The sequence below is a fragment of the Meleagris gallopavo genome, chromosome 2 (genome assembly GCF_905368555.1).
Source record: "Meleagris gallopavo chromosome 2, MGAL_WU_HG_1.1, whole genome shotgun sequence".
Taxonomy (NCBI): domain Eukaryota; kingdom Metazoa; phylum Chordata; class Aves; order Galliformes; family Phasianidae; genus Meleagris; species Meleagris gallopavo.
This window is the reverse complement of record NC_139405.1, coordinates 22,241,263-22,259,096: the sequence shown is the minus strand read 5'-3', so window position 1 is coordinate 22,259,096 and position 17,834 is coordinate 22,241,263. Positions and strand designations below refer to the sequence as shown.

At 39.6% G+C, this 17,834-nt stretch overlaps 2 protein-coding genes across 7 annotated transcripts in view; both read left to right on the top strand.

Moving 5' to 3' along the window:
- Window positions 1-4,557, top strand: part of TRERF1 (transcriptional regulating factor 1) — a 100,538-nt gene extending 95,981 nt beyond the window's left edge. For all 4 annotated transcript variants that reach the window (XM_085219319.1, XM_085219321.1, XM_085219318.1 and 1 more), the window contains 5 exons: window positions 943-1,031; window positions 1,844-1,957; window positions 2,467-2,655; window positions 3,142-3,350; window positions 4,018-4,557. In XM_085219319.1, the coding sequence (XP_085075445.1) occupies window positions 943-1,031; window positions 1,844-1,957; window positions 2,467-2,655; window positions 3,142-3,350; window positions 4,018-4,339 (923 nt within the window). In that variant the 3' untranslated portion in view covers window positions 4,340-4,557. The remainder of the gene's footprint in view (window positions 1-942; window positions 1,032-1,843; window positions 1,958-2,466; window positions 2,656-3,141; window positions 3,351-4,017) is intronic.
- A 2,951-nt stretch (window positions 4,558-7,508) lies between these two features.
- MRPS10 (mitochondrial ribosomal protein S10) lies at window positions 7,509-17,831 on the top strand. 3 transcript variants are annotated; one of them, XM_010706744.4, is made up of 8 exons: window positions 7,509-7,620; window positions 9,695-9,753; window positions 9,851-9,923; window positions 11,421-11,560; window positions 11,990-12,098; window positions 13,122-13,211; window positions 13,481-13,576; window positions 17,775-17,831. In XM_010706744.4, exons 1-7 carry the CDS (start codon window positions 7,585-7,587, stop codon window positions 13,565-13,567), a joined length of 594 nt encoding a protein of 197 aa, XP_010705046.1. In that variant the 5' UTR covers window positions 7,509-7,584; the 3' UTR covers window positions 13,568-13,576; window positions 17,775-17,831. The 3 variants fall into 3 exon arrangements, with proteins under 3 accessions (XP_010705046.1, XP_010705047.1, XP_003202628.1); XM_010706745.4 differs by lacking the exon at window positions 17,775-17,831 and adding an exon at window positions 16,055-17,764; XM_003202580.5 differs by lacking the exon at window positions 17,775-17,831 and having other exon boundaries at window positions 13,481-13,675.
- Window positions 17,832-17,834: the final 3 nt, after the last annotated feature.

Genomic DNA, 17,834 nt, shown 5'->3' with positions numbered 1-17,834 from the left:
TAGATGGACTTCTGTGTAGCTGAAGATAAAGTGGTGTATGTAGGAATAGGCAGTACAAGCATTGTGTCTAAAATGATCAACTCTGTGGTGATATTTGCCCATCCAAAAGAGTCCTTGGGATTATCATGGTAGTTCTATGAAAACATCAGCTTTGTATTTTACAGCAGCTTAAAGAAAAAAATAACCACAAGTCAAATGTTAAGAAACTAGAGAACATGGTGGTGCCACTGTGCAAGTCTGCAGATTATCACCTGCCTTTTTGGTCCCTGCATCTCTAAAGGAATGTTTTAGAACTGAAGTGTTTGCAGAGGGACAGCACTCATGACTAGCGGTGTAGAAGTGACTTGGGCTTATTAGTCTGGAGAGGAGGAAAAAAATGAAGTGACAGAAATGAAATGTAATCCCAAATAGCATGGAAGTGATGGTAAAGAATGGGTTTGTTTTTCACTTGAAGAACAAGCGGTCATCCAGTGAAGCTACTTGGGAGCTAGGAATCAAAGGAAAGGAGGTGGTTTCTTCATACAGGTCTACTGATCTGCAAAACTCCTTGGTAAAGGATATTGTGGTGGTGAGAAACCCAATTAATTGGAAAGAAGATTGCATTAGCACTTAGAAGAGTGATTATGAAATAAGCAAATCGCAACAGATTAAAGAAATCCTCTGAACTGCAAGTGGTCAGAGGCTAAGAGAAGTTGGGGAGAGGCATTCTATTTGCTTGCCCTGATTTTACTGTTTCCTTGGCAACTGCCTGTGACTGCTGCTGGAGACAGCACGCTGGTTAGGTGGACTTGAAGTGTGAGTCAGTACAGCCATGCTTGCATTTGGGTAGCAGCAGTCACAAGCATGTGCTTGAGGTTTCCCACTTTTGGTGTTACATCAACACAAAGGTGGTAGGTTTTTATTGCTTTTAACAAATTCACTGTGTGTGGTGTTTTTTTTAAGGCTCTGACAAATGGACACATCAAGAAAGGAGGCTGTTCAAAGAGGCATTGTCCACCTACAGCAAAGATTTTATATTTGTACAAAAAATGGTAAGGTGGCTTCTATCCTACCAACTCTTTTTGCCATTTGCTGCATTCCGTTTCCCTTCAGTTTCCCTCCAGTGACAGACCAGTTTATTGCAGGCATAGAACCAGTAGCAGATAGAAGGATGCTGTAAGGAGTGGTATTTTCCATTATTCTTTATGCAACTGCAGCACCAGTAAAAAGATAAATAATCTGTTCCTCCTGTTATTATATGTAAAAACTGACACACTGAAATCTTAAGTCATGGCATTGTGAGTGTGGGACACACATGGTGGCCAACTAATGCCTTTGTGTTCTCCAGCAGTTTGTTAACAGCTGCCTATATCACAGGTGTTGTGCCTTGAAACGTGTTCTTAAAGTGAGATTGTGTTTGAGCTTCATTTTCATGTTGTGTCACAAAGCGAAAAGGAAAAATTGTGTGTGTCTCAGGGCGGAATTAAATCCCTTGGTTGTTGGCTGAAATGTTGGAAAATGTTTGGGGTTTTGAAAATCAAATCTCAATTTTTGGAGATAAGTGTGGATATATATACATATATATATATATACCTTGTAAGTGTACATCCTCAGTCATTATCCAGCTAGAGTCTAGAGAATTCCAGGGAAGTGTACTGGAGCTGAAACAGTCAACACAAATTTGACTTAAAAACAATAATTAAAAAAATTATTCTGCAAGAGTATTTTTGTTGTATTTGAATTGCCTTTATTTCTCCATTTGAATATTTGGTAAATAAAACCTTCTTCTCGGAATATATTAAAGTTGTGTTGAATTAAAATGAAAACTTGAGACTGAACTATTTCTGCAATTATTTACCTACAGGTTAAGTCTAAGACAGTTGCACAATGCGTGGAATACTACTATACCTGGAAGAAAATCCTGCGCTGGGGACGGAAACACAGAACACGTTTAGAGAAGAAGAGAGAGGAATGCATGGTAAGCCTAGAAGAAATCATATCAATGCAATGTGTGACCACACATGCCTGAAATGTATCACAGTATCTCAGACACTGTGATAAAACTAGCATTTATACAGATTGGCAATGAATTCATAGTGTGCAAGGTCTGAATTAAAGGACTTCGAGCATTCTTAAGAGGCATGTTTGATTTTTTTAATTTTTTTTTAAGTTAAATCATTTAATTCTACTATGAATATACAGTATACATCACCATCCTAAAAGTGGGGAGGAGTATTGCACCTTGGCATCTGTAGGCTTCTGGACCACAGCTCTGTAATATAGTGGGGGGCATTTTGAGTGCAGCAGTGAAGCTTCATTACCTGTAATTTATCCGTGTAGTTGTGGTAGCTCCAGCAAAACCAGAATTTCAGCCAGGATGGGGAAAAACACTGAACCCTAGAAGCAGACTTGGCTACGTACTACTATCCATTAGTGTCTGTACTTCGCCATATTCCTAGTATTTCTTAAATGCTCCATCTATTTCAGACAAGTGGAGAAGAGGAAGTGTTAGAGGAAGATGAGGAGATTGAAGAAGACAGAAAGGAGGAAAGGGAAATGCAGAAGTCTCCTGACCCACCAGCTATTCCTCTTGTTGGACCTATAGACCTGCCTACCCTTCAGAGTCTTTCACTTTCTTCATCCACTTTCATCTGTGAAATGCCAAACTGTGGTGCTGTACGTGTGTTTGATGTCTTCAAATAATAGCGGGGGCTTCGTATCTTAACATATAGTGATTTTTGGAAATCAGATGTTTAGGCTATTCCTGGCCAGTGATACCTCCTGAGTATCTTTGGACAAATGATTTTGTCTGCTTTGAAATCCCTTATCATTCAATACAGGCAGTATACATGTATACATAGAATTGTATGATGTAGGGATGAGAAGTGCTATATAATGACAGCCACGATTACCTTTTTATTAAACAACTATAGGAGTAAGATAGCTCATTGGTTTTCTTTTATTATGACTGAGTTAGTTTAATTCTAATGGGAAATAGCTGAGAGCAAGCAACATCTGAACTTTGAAAATTGTTTGTGTGCATATCTGACATATAGTTGTTTTTTATAGTATGTATTCATTATACTTTTTCATGCAGTTCCTGTTGCAATTAAGTCTTTCTTGATTTTTATTTTTAATTCTCTCCACTCTACTGTCCATCAGGTGTTCAGTTCCCGACAAGCACTAAATGGCCACGCTCGCATTCATGGAGGTACGAATCAGGTGACAAAGCCACGATGCACCATTGCAGGCACTAAGCAGAAATCTGGTACACAGAGTGGGTACTGCTCCATCAAGAGTTCACCTGCCCACAGCACAACAAGTGGCGAGACCGACCCAACAACAATTTTCCCTTGTAAGGAATGTGGCAGGTAAGTGAATATAACTGTCTGCAGTACTGCACCACCTCTGCCTATTTGTATTTCAAATGAATAGTATTGCAACAAACTATTTATTTTGCTCTCATGATCTCAAAAGAACAGTTTCCCCATAAAACATCATGTTCTCTTACCAAATTCTTCAGAGGTTTTGCATGACAGTTTGGAGGTTTGAGTGACAATCTGGATGCTTCCCCTGCAGCATTTCATCTAATATTCCTGAATTTACTTCTCTATTAGAGTTCCTACATGTGACACTCCAGTTTCCTGCTTCATTACAGACTTGCATGGCATGGGCGTGGGTAACTTTCTCTATTTCTTTGCTTTTGTTTGTCCATTCTGATGTGAGATTCCTTCACTTTCTGTCTTTTGTGTAAGAATGTAGTGAAACTGAGCTCAGGCAGAATTAGGATGTGCATAGATACTGAAGCAATTGCGGGAACTGCAAAATAGCTTCAGCAGAGTCAGAGTAGGCCATTTTGATGCTGACAGGATGTACAAATCTGGTAGTCTGTCCCTGAAATTCTCAGCATGGCATTGCAGCTATTTCAGGACAAGGAGGCAAATGTACTGATAGGTTGTTGAGTGTTTTTTGGCTCCCTTCATCAAAAGCAATGTACTTTTATCTGCTTTTTTTTTTTTTTTTTCTTTAAAATTTTAGAGTATTTTTCAAAATCAAAAGCCGCAATGCTCATATGAAGACACACAGACAACAAGAAGAACAGCAAAGGCAGAAGGCTCAGAAAGCTGCAGTGGCAGCAGAAATGGCAGCCACTATTGTGAGAACTACTGGGCCAGCTGGGCATAGTTTGATCCCTCTGGATCACATGAGTTTGGTTAAACATGTTGGAAATGTCGGTGACATTGATGATGATGTTGTTCAGGAGTTAGGTGGCGTCATGGAAGAGAATGAAGTCATGGATGCTGACCTTTTATTGGATGATGAAGATGCAGATCTACTGCAGGATGATGCTGAGTTGTAAATAAAGTTGTTTGATAAAGACAGCTACTGAGCACACCCTGAATGCATCAGTCAGGGAACCTGGACTGTTCGTTTATTCCCCATTGATTGTAAACTACCTGATGAAAAATGATAATTCTTTTATCCAGGTCCAGAAAAGAAATATGCTTTTTTCCCTTTTTTTATTAATTTGTGTTTCTGGGGGGAGGAAATAAATACTTGGTACAAATATTCTTATAAGGTGTTTTATCTGGGCTTATTTTGCTGGTATCTTCCAAGGCCAGTAATCGGAGAAGAAGTTCACGGTTCTGCTGTCATTTCCCTCGGTAGATCTTTAGTCTTAAACTCTTCCAGGTTTCACTTTACCCCACTTACAAGGATATCTTCACACATTTCTGATGGATTTTTTTTTTTTAATTTTATTTTTTGCCTGCACTGGATCACTTCCAGCATCTTCTAGAAACTAAATGTCATCTTTATTAAGAAGATGATTATGTTCTTTTTCTTTGTGCTGTCATTTTAAGGGAAGTAGAGAAAAAAAATCTGCTTTAACTGTGAAATAAATACAGGAGTGACTGTATCATCTTTAGTATCACAGTACTTTTTCAGTTCTGTCTTGCCTTAATGCATATATGTTAGGCAGTTCATAAAAGCTTTGGTTACACTGTACATTTTAGAGCTTCATTTCTAACAAGGCTTTGATCTGCTGATTTTAAAATGACCTAATTCAAGGATTGAAGAAAGATGATTGTGCTGTGGTTCACATCAACTCATGGGAACGCTGAATCAAGAACACTGCCTTGGCAATCAGATTGCACTGGAAATATATTTTGATGTGACAATAAATCACACTGTTGAATAGCCATGTCAGTGATTTTAGGAACATACTTTTGAGCACTGCAGGAGCTTACTCTCTTAATAGGCAAATGCAGGGAGACATTCTTGCATTCGGTGAATAGAGATTGATGGAGTATATGCCTTCAGCATATGTTAGTTATTATTCCTACACATGAAGTGTTGTTCTTGTGCCATTTTCAGTCTTCCTCATTACATCAAATTCAGGGTTGTTTACTTCATGAAATATATCCCAAAGGTGAGGTGACATTGCTGTTTAATTACTGTTTCTCTTTCTTCAGGCTCAGATCTACCTGCCTGATGTCTAAATTCACTTCCATAAATTTGGATTTGGTTTTCTACTTCAATAAAATCTAAAAATAATTGTACCCTACAAAATCGTTAGAAAATTTAGAACCACGGGAAGAAGTTGAGTTAGATTGAGTGGACCTTTAACAATAGAACAAGAGCAACGATTTTTGAACTTTCACAGGTAGTAGCACTGATTTTCTTCTGAATCTTTCACAGTGGAGGAGTGTTGTTAATTTTATAAAATATTTTGTAAGACTGACTTCAGATCTTCCAGTTTCCAGTTTTTTTTATGGGTGGGGTTTTTTTTTGTTGTTGTTGTTGAAGTCTTTTTGCCACATTTCTAACATTTTAAGTGGACTCTGAGAGATGGAGGGTCTTATTTTCTACTGTCTGTCTTTTTTGTGTAACTATGCAAAATGAGGGTAAACCACAGTACCTTTGTATAGGAGTACTGGACCACAGTTTCAAAACCAGTGGGAGTCACTAGCAGAGAGGTGACTTCTCTGTCAAAGCCAAATACGCAAATTCAAATGGCCTGAAGTTTTCACTTCACGTCATATGCTCTGATAATAAAGAACAACCCTTTAAGAGAACAGCAATCACTTCTCAGTTTTAGTTTAGTAAAGTTCCCCTCTATGTGGTTTGTTCTATTTGCCTTGGGGGTTCAGAGACATTTTAGTTAGTTTTGACCAGAGGGTGGGATTTTGCTCCCATTGCTACAGAATGGATGATGTTCTCAATCGCTGTGCCTGTGTGTTTCAGGAGATGAGGCACCAGCCTTCTTTCCTTTCCTGAACTATCTGTCAGCCCACTTCCAAACAATTCTGTCCGTGCTGTGACACATCACTTTCACAGAGCCCATGCAACCCAGGTTCAGCTGGCTGAGTGCTCCCAGCTAAATCCCAATGGTAAATCTTGTAGTCTGCACAACTCTTAGTGTTTGCAAAGTGGGAGTTCTGGTGAGATGTGACCTGGGTTGGCTTCTAGGGGCCTGTGGCACAAACAATGCAGTAGAGCCTGCTTGCTCTTCCAAGCCTGTATCATTTTGAATTTCAAGGACCTCTCTGAGAAAGGCTGCTACCCTGGCAAAATGGAAACGTTTTCAGGTTCCCGTCTCAGTGGTGGGAAGAAAGCTGTGTGAAAGCAAAATGGTCGTGGAAGTCAGTGAGAGTTCTTCTTGAAGAACGGAGTGAAGTACAGTAGGAACTTGCGGGCTCCGTTCTGAAGAGCAGCTCTGTGCTAAAGAATCTACAGTGAAATCTCTAGCAACAGCTGGGCAGGTACCTGCGCTGCACCTGGTGTGGATATATAAATACATGTGTATATATGCCTGGTTCTGTCATAGCGATCGGGTGCCGTTGTACTGTACAGCCGAGACGATCATCCAACAACCAAAGAAACCATTCACAAAGACAGAAGAAGTAATTTCTTACACAGTACACTGTTTAGGCACCTGACATGGACTTCCCCAAGTGTGGCACTGGCTGATGTTACACAGCTGCTGTTCTTTTTGTACATATGTCGGGCAGTTTTGTTGCAAACAAGCTGTTTTATTACTGATGGTTGATGATGGAAAACTGTTCACTGTTCAACTCGGTCCTCTTTGCTAAAACCTGTACATACAGAAAACATATTTTATGAGAAAAAAAAAATCTTATTTTCAATATTTAACTGTTATTTTATTAGAAGATGGTTGTACATATTTTAGGTGCTTTAGTGTAAAAAAAAAAAAAAAAGGCAGACTGTTAATTTTAGGCGGCAGAGGAAGTAACAAAATAAAAATATCGATGCGTTTCATACAGCCTGTGATCTGTGCTGGTTTCAGGTCCTGCTGTCAGCAGGGAACGCGTGTGACAGGCGGCAGCGCCCTTTTGGCCAGCCCGACTCTGAGAGGTCGCCGAGCGCAGCCCGCCTGTGGGCGCCATACGGGCTGCGGCGCCCTGCCTCCGCCTCCCCCGCGCGCGGCCCTGCCCGCCGGTGCCGCAGTGCTACGCCTAAGGCTACCGCGGCTCCGTCATGCCGGCGGGGGGCGCTCTTCCGTAACCAGGACAGCAGTGAGCGGAAGGTGGAGGATGAGGCCGCTCTCTATTTCCGGGTCGCGCTCGTCTGGCTGGAGGCAAGATGGCGGCGCGGTGCTTGTGGAGGAGGCTTTGTCAGGTGGGGAGCGTTTCCTGGGGGCCAGTCCTGCTAGTTGGTGTCCCTTTAGCTGCGGGTTAGGCTTCTGTTCGGGACTTCGGAATGCCTTGTTTTATAGTCTGTCGTAACCATTACTCTGGTTGTAAGGGGATAAAGAGGAGCGGTAACTGGGATCTAGAGGTCTTGAACTGAGCTTATTTCTGGTCTTGAACCTACAACGTGAAAACCGGGAAATCTTTTCAGATATAAAGTAGTGGTGGTTCTGCTGTTGCAGACTTTGAAAAGCAATTGCCTTCTCGCATGTTGGGAGGATTTTGATGTGATGCTTTTCCCACTGGGTTTCTGAAGCCCCAGGCTCTCTCCCTGTGTGCATGTGCTGCCCTGTGGACTCCTTGAAAGCATCCATCTCCTGTGTGCTCCAGGATCTCCTCCAACCAAATGCAGCTGATTGGCACTGGGAGTGTTTCAAATTGGGAATCGAATTCTGTATCACTTTGATTGTCCCTTCTACATCAATGGCAGCCATTAGCGAGAGGGCATCAAGTATTTAAGTCGGAGGGTAAAAGAAGTGCTAAAACACTTTAATGCTGAATGCCATCTTTGTTACATGGGATACTGTAAGTATTGCTTTATTCGAGTTTGCATAGAACACCTTTATTTTACAAGAGCTTTAGATTCAGTATAGAGTTCCACTTCTAGTGACAAAAGGGAGCTGCAGGTGGTTGGGATAATATGCACAATCACGCAGTAAAGACTAGAGTTTGGTAAGTGGGGTGGAGCTGTACTGCTTCATGTTCTGTTATATTTGTCTGTTTTACAAGGGCTGTGCCTTATGTATTCTAAAGCAGAGGACGTGGTACATGGTATGCATGCTTTAAGGGTGTGCATCTTTGCCTGCAACTAAGTAATCTATTCTCCAAGGCCAGGTAGATAAAGCAACAGACTATATAACAAAGACTGCATATGCACAAAAACAAAGCACTGATTGTATTCCTGATTACTTTTTTGGTCTTCTTACAGCAGCATATTACTTACCCAATGATTGCCCAATCTGTAATCTCCCCTTTGTCATCTGCATAGGTTCTGTGCCGTGTACTCATACACACAGCCTTTTGCTGAATGTACTTTTACACTTATGGGTATATCTTTTCCCTGGTGTGATGTCAGGTGATGATAGTGTATTTCATACTGCCTTTAATGGGGGGAAGATGGTATTCTGATTTCAGACACAGAATGAAGGTGTAAGGATCAGGGTAATTTCCTTAGATGCATTTAATTTTGTTAGGTCTCAGGGAGTTCTTAACGTGAACTTTGCCAAATGGGGAGTTAGTGGTAGGAAGCTAAAAGCCATGTCAGAAGGGAGAGATTTTTCTGGTATGAAAGATGTGTGGTATGTCTTAATTGACGTTTGGGTTCACTACTTAACACAGGAAAAAAAAAGTTCAATAATTAATGTGCTTTTTGGAACTGTTTCTGTGTTCTCTTCAACACAAATATTCAAAACCACAGGGAATGTTTTGTTGAAAAAAAAAAAGAGTGAAATCTCAAGTTAAGTTCAGAAGCTGAATTTTTCTATAGTGTCCTTTATAGGACACCTCTCAACTGCTTTTACAGCAAGTCCTACTTACGTTCATCTAAGGAGGTTTCACTGTACTGTCAAACTAGAACTATAGAAAAAACGCTATACATAAAAATGGTATCTGATACCACACAAAATGTATTTTCTAATAAAGAGTTACTTTGTGATTGCTGTTTGGGTGCCTGGTTAATCATAGCTGCAAACTGTTGTATTATTTCCCTAACGTGTGGGATTTCTCTTGTTGTTTCTGTTTGATGATTGTTTCTCTGTTTGCTCTGTGAGATTTGTCTATGTGTGGAGGGGCTTGCTGTTATTTTTATGACACAACTTTAGACAATTCCATGCTCCTGTTTTTCTGTGTTTTCTGATGGAGCAAGCTTTACAGTTTGGCAGATCAGTGTCAAGCAGTGCGTTATGCTCTGTTGCTGATACAAGTAACCTTTGATAAATCTATATTATTCGCTGTCTACTTTCCAGTGAAGAAAAAAAAGCAATTTGATCACTTGTTTTATACAGGGATCATCTTTTCCTGTCAACTATGCAAGCAGAGTTATGCAAAAGCAGTGTTTTCTTCCGTAAGTTTAACAGACCCTCCTCCCTTCCACTTTTCCCCCACGCTTCCTCAAAAAGTGCAACTTCAACATTAATTTCATGCTCTCCCTATCAATCTAGAAACTTTGACTTGGTGGGAGGACGATTCTCTGGATCCCATGTTCATACAGAGGAGCCTAAGACTAATCCTCTGGTAAGTGTTTAATAGAACAGGGTACTGTATGCCATTGTAATTACGAAGAGAATAGAGAGAAGAAGTAAATCCCTCTATTTCAGGTGGTTTGGTTTTTTTTTAAGCCTGGATGATGTCAAATTGGCCTTAGAGTAAGAAACAGATTAGATTACTGCTGTTTGAGATTGTATTTTCAGCATGATTCCTGTAGCTCACAGTCGCCTCTTTGTTGCTTTCCTCCTTTGTAGGTAGTGTCTGTGTTTTGGCTTTAGGAGAAAAACTATATTGATAACACACCAATGTTTTAGTCATTGCTGAGCAGCACTGTACAGAGCCGAGGATAGTTTGGTTTCTCAGCTTCTCTTACTGCTCTGCTAGAGAGGGGACTGAGGGGTAAGGGAGAGGGCAGGACCAGGCAGCTGACCTGAACTGGCCAAAGGGATATTCCATATCCTAGGGCATCTTGTGAAAGCTATGAAAGTGAGAGGAGTTGGCTGAGGGGCTGCTGCTGCTCAGAGACTGGCTGGGCATCGATCAGTGTGTGGGGAGCAGATGTGTTATGCATCCCTTGCTTTGTGTGTGTGTCTGTGTGTGTGTATTGAGTGAGAGAGGAATACACACACACACACACATATAATATTTACATATTTCTTTATATTATTTATTTATGTATTACATTACTATTGTTTTTGTCCTCTTTCTTTTCTGTTGCAGTCAATAGTTCTTATCTCAACCCACAAGTTCTATGTTGTTGTTTTTTTTTTCCCCCAGTTCTCCCCCCACTGGGAGGGGGCAGTGAGTGAACAAATTGTGGTGCTGAGCTGCCTGCCAGGTTCAACCACAACACAAAACCAGCCTTCCTGCCACATCTGCTGCGTGCTGGCGTTACTGCTCTGAACTGCAGGAGAGTAAACCAGGGCTTTTCAGATGAACAGTGAGCCCAGGCCATTAGAAATGAACGCTCAATCTAGAAGTCATAAAATTGTAACTTGAAAGTCACAGACTTCTAACCTAGGCAAATAGAACGGATAATATGCCTGGGGAAGACTGGTATATTTAAATAGCTTTATTTTAGGAAGGTGAGAATTCTTGTACCTGACCATAATGATAACCAATAAAAGTTTGAGAATTTCATGTTTTTTCACACTTCTATTTAGAATGCTCATATTGCTGCTCCAAACTTGCTTTAACTTCTAATAAGAAGTTATTTTTCATGCCTTTGCAAGTGTCCTTTTAGCTGACATTCCCTTTGCATTCTTGAGTGAGAAATTTTGCCTGAATATTCAGAAGTTAGGTTTCTCTTCACACTTAGAGGGACAGTAAGATGAAGGATCTCTGTTGATTGAGATTAATACAGTTATCCTCTTGCAGGTAAATATCAAATGAGTGAATAACAGTGTGTATGTGGTTTTTTTCTTCTTTTACAAACGGGACACGCAGGCTAAGAAGATATGTAGTGATTGGATTAATAAAGGAGGACATGGAGTGGTAACACTTACCTTTTCTTAAAAAATACAGGTGTCTATTTCAGATGAGCCAGAAATACTGTACCGGAGACTGTCCCTTTTAGTTAAAGGCCACGATAAAGCTGTGTTGGACAGCTACGAGTATTTTGCAGTGCTTGCAGCTAAAGAACTTGGCATAACTGTTGAAAAAGTGTAAGTAACCCATCTCTAGCATGATGTGATGTCAGATGCTTTTTACATGATCTGCTGTAACTCAAATTCCGTGCTTACAAGTATTTCCTTTTTTAGAATAAATGGGTTTTATCTGACATTCCTTCTCAGATTATAAATCTGACACTTCTTAGATGGTAACGTGGTGATGAGAAAGCGGAAGCAGTGCTACATGCAGTGCTGCCATAGTAGGATTGCATTGTAACTGCATAAAAGATACCAGGAATACTCTTGTTACAGTCATCAGTGCTGTAGCATTAATACCAAGCTGTACCAGTACTTCATACTGCCTTGTACATCTTCTAAATGTCAGATAACAGCAGAGATTTCACCATAATCTCAGATAATTTATATTAACATCATTTATATAAAATTCAACATTACAGCATCTTCTCTTTGTTCTTTGTTCAGACACAGACCTCCAAAGAAGATAGAACGACTTACGCTTTTAAAATCTGTACACATTTACAAGAAGCACAGAGTTCAGTATGAAATGAGAACACACTACACCTGTTTGGAGGTAAGAAAGATGTAAAAGGAAGAAATATTAATTCAGTTAGCTTGGGGAGATGAATGCTGGGAATACAGTAGGAGGGCACTGATGTAGGTACATCAAATGTGGCACAAATTATTCTGAATGTGCAGCCCATCTAATTTTCTACAAGGCTGATTTTGACCAGTATACGAAAGAATGATTTAAAAATAAGGTAGATAGCAGAGTTACCTTTATATATTTTATGCTCTTGATTTCCAATAATCTGTAGGATAAGAACTTTCTCATGGAAGGGAAGATGCTGCAGGTAAGTCATTGTCGTGGTAGTAATTGAGAGTTCTGTTCTCCATGAGTTTGCTTGATATTTTGAATGCTTTTGCCCCACGCAACATCATGTGACAAACTAAAATTGTAAGGGGAGAAATACCAGAAAGGAAGTGTGTACAAACCACTAGTTCTGTGGCTGGTGACACAGACTTATGTATGGTTTAGAATGCAGCTGTGGTTGTCTTTCATAGAGTAAAAGTTTACTGCCAGCATTTTGTGGCCTGTAGGTCTATTATGGTGTAGTTGTGCTTAGTAAAATGTGTCTCTGCACTCAGTCCTCAGACAGTAGAGCATTGCTGATGGCTGCCCACAGACCATAAACACAACTTCTGCTTTCCAAGAGAAACTAGAATCGAGAACATGGTAGAGTTCTGGAGTCAGGGGATTTCAATCCTGCTTGAATTTTGAGAGTATAAAAAAAGCTATGAGTTCTTGCATAACCTGCAGTTTGATCTGATACTTGCAGTATTAAGGTCTAATTCTATCACGATCCATATGTATGAGCACGCAGTATATATACAGCTCTGCATGGAATTGTTACTTTATACTTGGATAAGATGTGTACTGCTTACCTGCCTGTGTTGAATTTTATGGGAGCTGGCCTTTTATGGGAGCTGGCCTCTGCAAAAACTAGAGAAGTCAGAGCAAACTCCTTTTTTTCATATTCCATTTGAAGTATTAGTAATAGTCCTTCACTAAAAAACCACATCACTTCTGTTTTAGTTAAAACACCTGACGGGCAGTACTGCTGCGGTGTACTTAGAGTATGTTGAACGAAACTTACCTGAAGGGGTTGCCATGGAAGTAAAAAAGGTATGTTTCCATCTCATGTTATTAACTGCTGTGAGATTAAGTCCAGATGCAAGTACTAATAATTACTGAATTCTTCAGAAAGTCACTAGAAGAAACACATGTAGTTTGTAGACTGTTTTTTCTAAATATTGAAAGGAGGCTGTATTACTCAAAAACGTCACTAGGTGGCACTTCTAATCCCATAAATATCCGAAACCAAAATAAACAAGGCATAGTAGTTAATATCTAACTAGTTGGTACAATAAATTGTTTCCTTCCTTCCATACCAGACTAAGATAGAGAAAATACCTGAACACATCCGGGAGCCAGTTTGGGATACTCTACCTCAAGTAGAAGAAACAGAAGTCAAATCATGAATTCACCAGGTACTTGGGTGTTAGTACTGGAACTAGTTGCTCCTATCAACCTAATTTACTAAGACAATCTACTGATAAATAAAAGTCCTGTTTTATAAAATAATTAAATATATTCTTGTTTTACTGAGTTATTCTTGATCGTAGCTCCAGAACTAACTGAACATCTATAACGTGAAGAAGCTTGACTGCACGCTGTGATCAAAAACTGTGATCATCTGTAATGTTTTTTGAAGGCTAAAACATATTTATAAATAACCTAGATCCCCATTTGACACCGAGTGGCTTCTGAATTCTGAAGTACTTAGAAGATACTGCTTGCATTAGTGTAAAGTTTAAGGTGAAGGATGCCAGACTGTTAGATGTTTTTTTGTTAGCGGTGCTTTGAAATAAGTAAATCCCAGTTGTGTATACAGCTTATGTATTAACATGTAGTATGTCAGAAAATGCAGTCTTAAGGAGCACTGAGATACAGTGAGATTTTTCTATGCTCTTATAGTTCCAGTAGCCTCATTTCCAGTATTAACTGTTTGCTGAAAGGAGAACACATTGATTCCAGTACAAATACGAGCTTTCTACAGGTGTAAGTCTCTAATTTTATGAAGTAGCTGTAGGACCATGTTGCAAAGTAAATGGATGCTAGAAAGTGTCGTTGTAGATAGGACAAATGGTGCATTAAATGCCTTATTTCACTGCAGGGAAAGGTATAGCATTTTTCTAAAGTGGTGGGTTCGTTACTATTCAGTAAACCTAGTCTAGCTGGACACAGGTTTTGCTTAGAGGGAGAAAAAAGAGTACAGATAGCAAAAGGGTGCTCAGCTAACTTGAAGGTTACTTCACTGTGAATCAAAAGAGATGCTGCTAGATGCAAAACAGTCAGTGACTTCAGACTGCATTAAGCACTTTGATATTACTAGGTTAGCAGGTAGGACAGAGCTGTAGAAATGTACTTTGGCTGTAATTTAACTGCTATTAAGAATAATTTACATAAGGAATATCCTTGACCAGACAGCCAAAGAGCCTGGACCATGCTTGCTGACAGTCCTCAAAGTCACATTCACAAAAGAAAAGAAGCTTAGTGTTGTTATCAGACAGAAGTGCAGAATCTTAATGGGAAATAGCTGAAAGATGTGAAACCAAGCTTATGCTTGAAGATCAGCTATGTTTTCTAGTTGTAGAGAGGCCCAAAGTTGTTTCAGGAGAGATGTTTCAAGACAGTCAGTAAAACTGGTATCATTTGTGACAGAAGGAAAGCTGCCTGAGCGTTTTCTGCAATATGCCCAGACAGCAAAAAAAATGTGGTTAATCAGATCACTTAGGAGAAGATATACTGCCTGGTTATCCCTTGAAAGTATCTGCTTTCCACAATTTCAAGCTGTTTTCTTTTTAGTATAATATAGCATTTCTTAAAACCATATCACATATTATATAACAGTAGGGAAGAAACTATGTGCTGGCTTGGATAAATAAAACTGATGCTTCGGAGAGGAACAGCTTCTTTCAATTCTGCATGGTGTTTTCTTCAAATTTGCCATGCCTTAGTTTTGTATAAGCCACCTGCCAAATCCCTGCTGTATATAGTATCAAAATGTGCTTGAGCTCAATACGAAGTCTTCTACCTCTTAGTTCGATGCTCAGTAAGGTTAAGGTGTTGTCTTTTATTGTCTTTGGTGTTCTATTCTGGGCCTCAGTTTCTGACTAAATGGCCAGTCAGTGTGGCTTTTCAGTTGGCTGACGGTTTTAGCTATCAGACCTTAATAGGATCAGACTTAGGTAGCAGCTGTGGAAAATATTAACCCACATAAGCAGTCCCCAGGCAGGAAGGCATTCTTTATCTTTGAAAAGGTGTTATTAGTGGAGAATTTTTTGCCTGCAGCCTCACCATATTCTGGGGGAAGCCAGTCTACCTTTAAAACTATCTCTGGACCTCAGCAGTGTTGACAGAACTGTACTTACCAGTTGTCACAGGCTACCTCCACCCTGAGAAAGCAGAATTATCTGTGCAGAGTCTGATTGTTACAGGCCAGTATTTAACAGAACTGCTTTGTAGGCCATACTTCTCACCCTTATTTTTCCCTGCACAAAGCTTTCTTCTTTTTGAGAGTGTAATCCTTTGTTACCTGCTATAGTCTTCCCATAGCAGCATCTTTATTTCTGGTTTTGCCTTTGCGTAACACAATAACTGCGGTATGTTCTGATCATCTTTTTTCATCCACTGATGTGGCATCTGACTTTCACAGCAAGTTCCTGATCCTCACTTAAGAACTTTGGATTAACCATATTGTCAGTAACTCTTTTGATTGTTTACTTCTTTTCCTGTTCTTTTAGTACACGTTTTAGAGGAAGTAAGAAAATGCAATTTTCACATTACTTATAAACAACAGTATTTGAGCATGCTGTATTGTTTTCTTCTAAGTTAGACATCCAAAGCTTAAATGACACCCAGGCAGATTTGTAATCGGTCTGAAATGCCTGCTTTTGCTTTCACAGAGCAAAATCACCAGGATCACTGATTTCATGCCCTGAAGTTAAGGCAACATACCCTTCATGGGATTTTCTGTGCATCACAACAAAGTATTCCTACCTTTTGAGAACTCCAGACTGAGTCTGAAACAGTCGAGGCACTGTCAGTATTGCTGTATGTATCAACTGATACTTCCTCCTTTCAGTGGTTTTCTGACATGGAACTAAACTGAATCCTTAGCATCAGTTCAAAATCAGTACCCTTTTTGTAAAGGAAACGTAAGATGAAAAGTCTTGATAACTCAGTAACAAAGCTCAATTTTCAATATGCTGTAGCCCAGTTTTACCCTGTAGCCTGGACACATTAATCCTGCTACTTTCACCTCTGGCTGATACTTCATTAGCCCTATCTAAAAAACAAATATTAACCCAGGTCAGTCATTCAGAGGGCCAGATTTTAACACGTATAAGCTAATTTTTTTTTTTCTTCTCTCTTTCTATATAGTCTTACTATTTATGAACTTAGGCAGCAATAAAACAATAAACCTTCAAATTTTTGCTTTCCTGCTGCCCAGTTCAGAATTCAGGTTTCCTTATGCTCTGTGGCATTTGAAGATAGGCACTTGTAGTCTGAAATCAGCTCTGACCCTTTGCACATATCTAATAAATTCCTGCCTGCTAGTATACTCTTACTGAGCACTTTAGAATAAGAGAACTGAAAATGCTCAAGAACACAGGCAGTTAACATTGCACAAATATTTGATGAAGTTCACCCATACTTTGAAAGCTAAGGCAGACAACCCAAACCATTGCTTTAACGGAAAGAAAGCAGCAGTGTTTGTAAAAGTTCCTTGCTGTCAGAATACTACTTTACGACCATCTTGAAGCTTGTTTAGGCAGATTTCTAGCATTTTCTGCCAGTATGAGCAAATAAATTTCCATAGATCAGAAAACAGATGCCAGTATAAAGCTGTTCTGGAGCCCCAAACAGTTGTAGTAAGTATAAGAGAAGTATCATGAAAGAAGTTCCTAATATGACAGAGAACTTCAGCATGCTGTCAGTAAGACTGTCTCAGTCTGAATAGGACTGGGTTAATGCTGGCACTGTAGAAGGACAAGTCTTCAAGTCCTTCAATCATCAGAATCACTGGTAACTGTAAGTTAGAGGTGAATTTCCTGAAGCAAGTGCTTTTTCACTAACACCTGCCAGCCTACTTTGGGTGTCAAAATATACGGACCAATATATTATGTAAACAGTTTTATAAACAGATGTTTTGTTTTTTCAGGTTTATATAGAACCTGCCCACCCGCACTTATATACCTCATCCAATTAATTTTTAACTGTCAGGGCACTGCAAGTACAGTGAAGAAGAACAGCCCCTTTAAACCAAGTAGCGCCAACACCAGTGTTTAGTTATTTGAAATGTAAAATTCATTCTGTTTTTAGAACGTTCTACCTGTATAATCCAAAACCTGTTGTATGAATTGAAAATACCACATATAATCCTGTAAGTTCTTCAACTGAACTGACCTGCTGAAATGGCATACTCTGATTCAGAGACCATTTGTGAGCAAAGAACTTTCAGCTTCATTATGATGCCTGTGAGAAATAGAAAGTTTGGGTGGTTTTTGTGCTGTATGTTTTATTTCATAAAATATGAAGCAGCTGTCAAACATTACTGTATTGATCACCAGTGGTTAGGAAAGCAGGAGGTTCTGTCATGGCCCTGTTTTTGGATCTTCACAGGTATTTCCCTTTTAATCTCTGCATTTATGTGAAATAGCACATCAAGATAACACCAAGATT

What these genes read in the sequence shown, in the direction of transcription:
- MRPS10 (XM_010706744.4), top strand. Translation starts at nt 7,585, where the DNA reads ATGGCGGCGCGGTGCTTGTGGAGGAGGCTTTGTCAG. An exon ending in AGCCTAAGACTAATCCTCTG is followed by an intron (nt 9,924 to 11,420) that starts GTAAGTGTTTAA and finishes TAAAAAATACAG; the next exon opens with GTGTCTATTTCAGATGAGCC. An exon ending in GGCATAACTGTTGAAAAAGT is followed by an intron (nt 11,561 to 11,989) that starts GTAAGTAACCCA and finishes TTCTTTGTTCAG; the next exon opens with ACACAGACCTCCAAAGAAGA.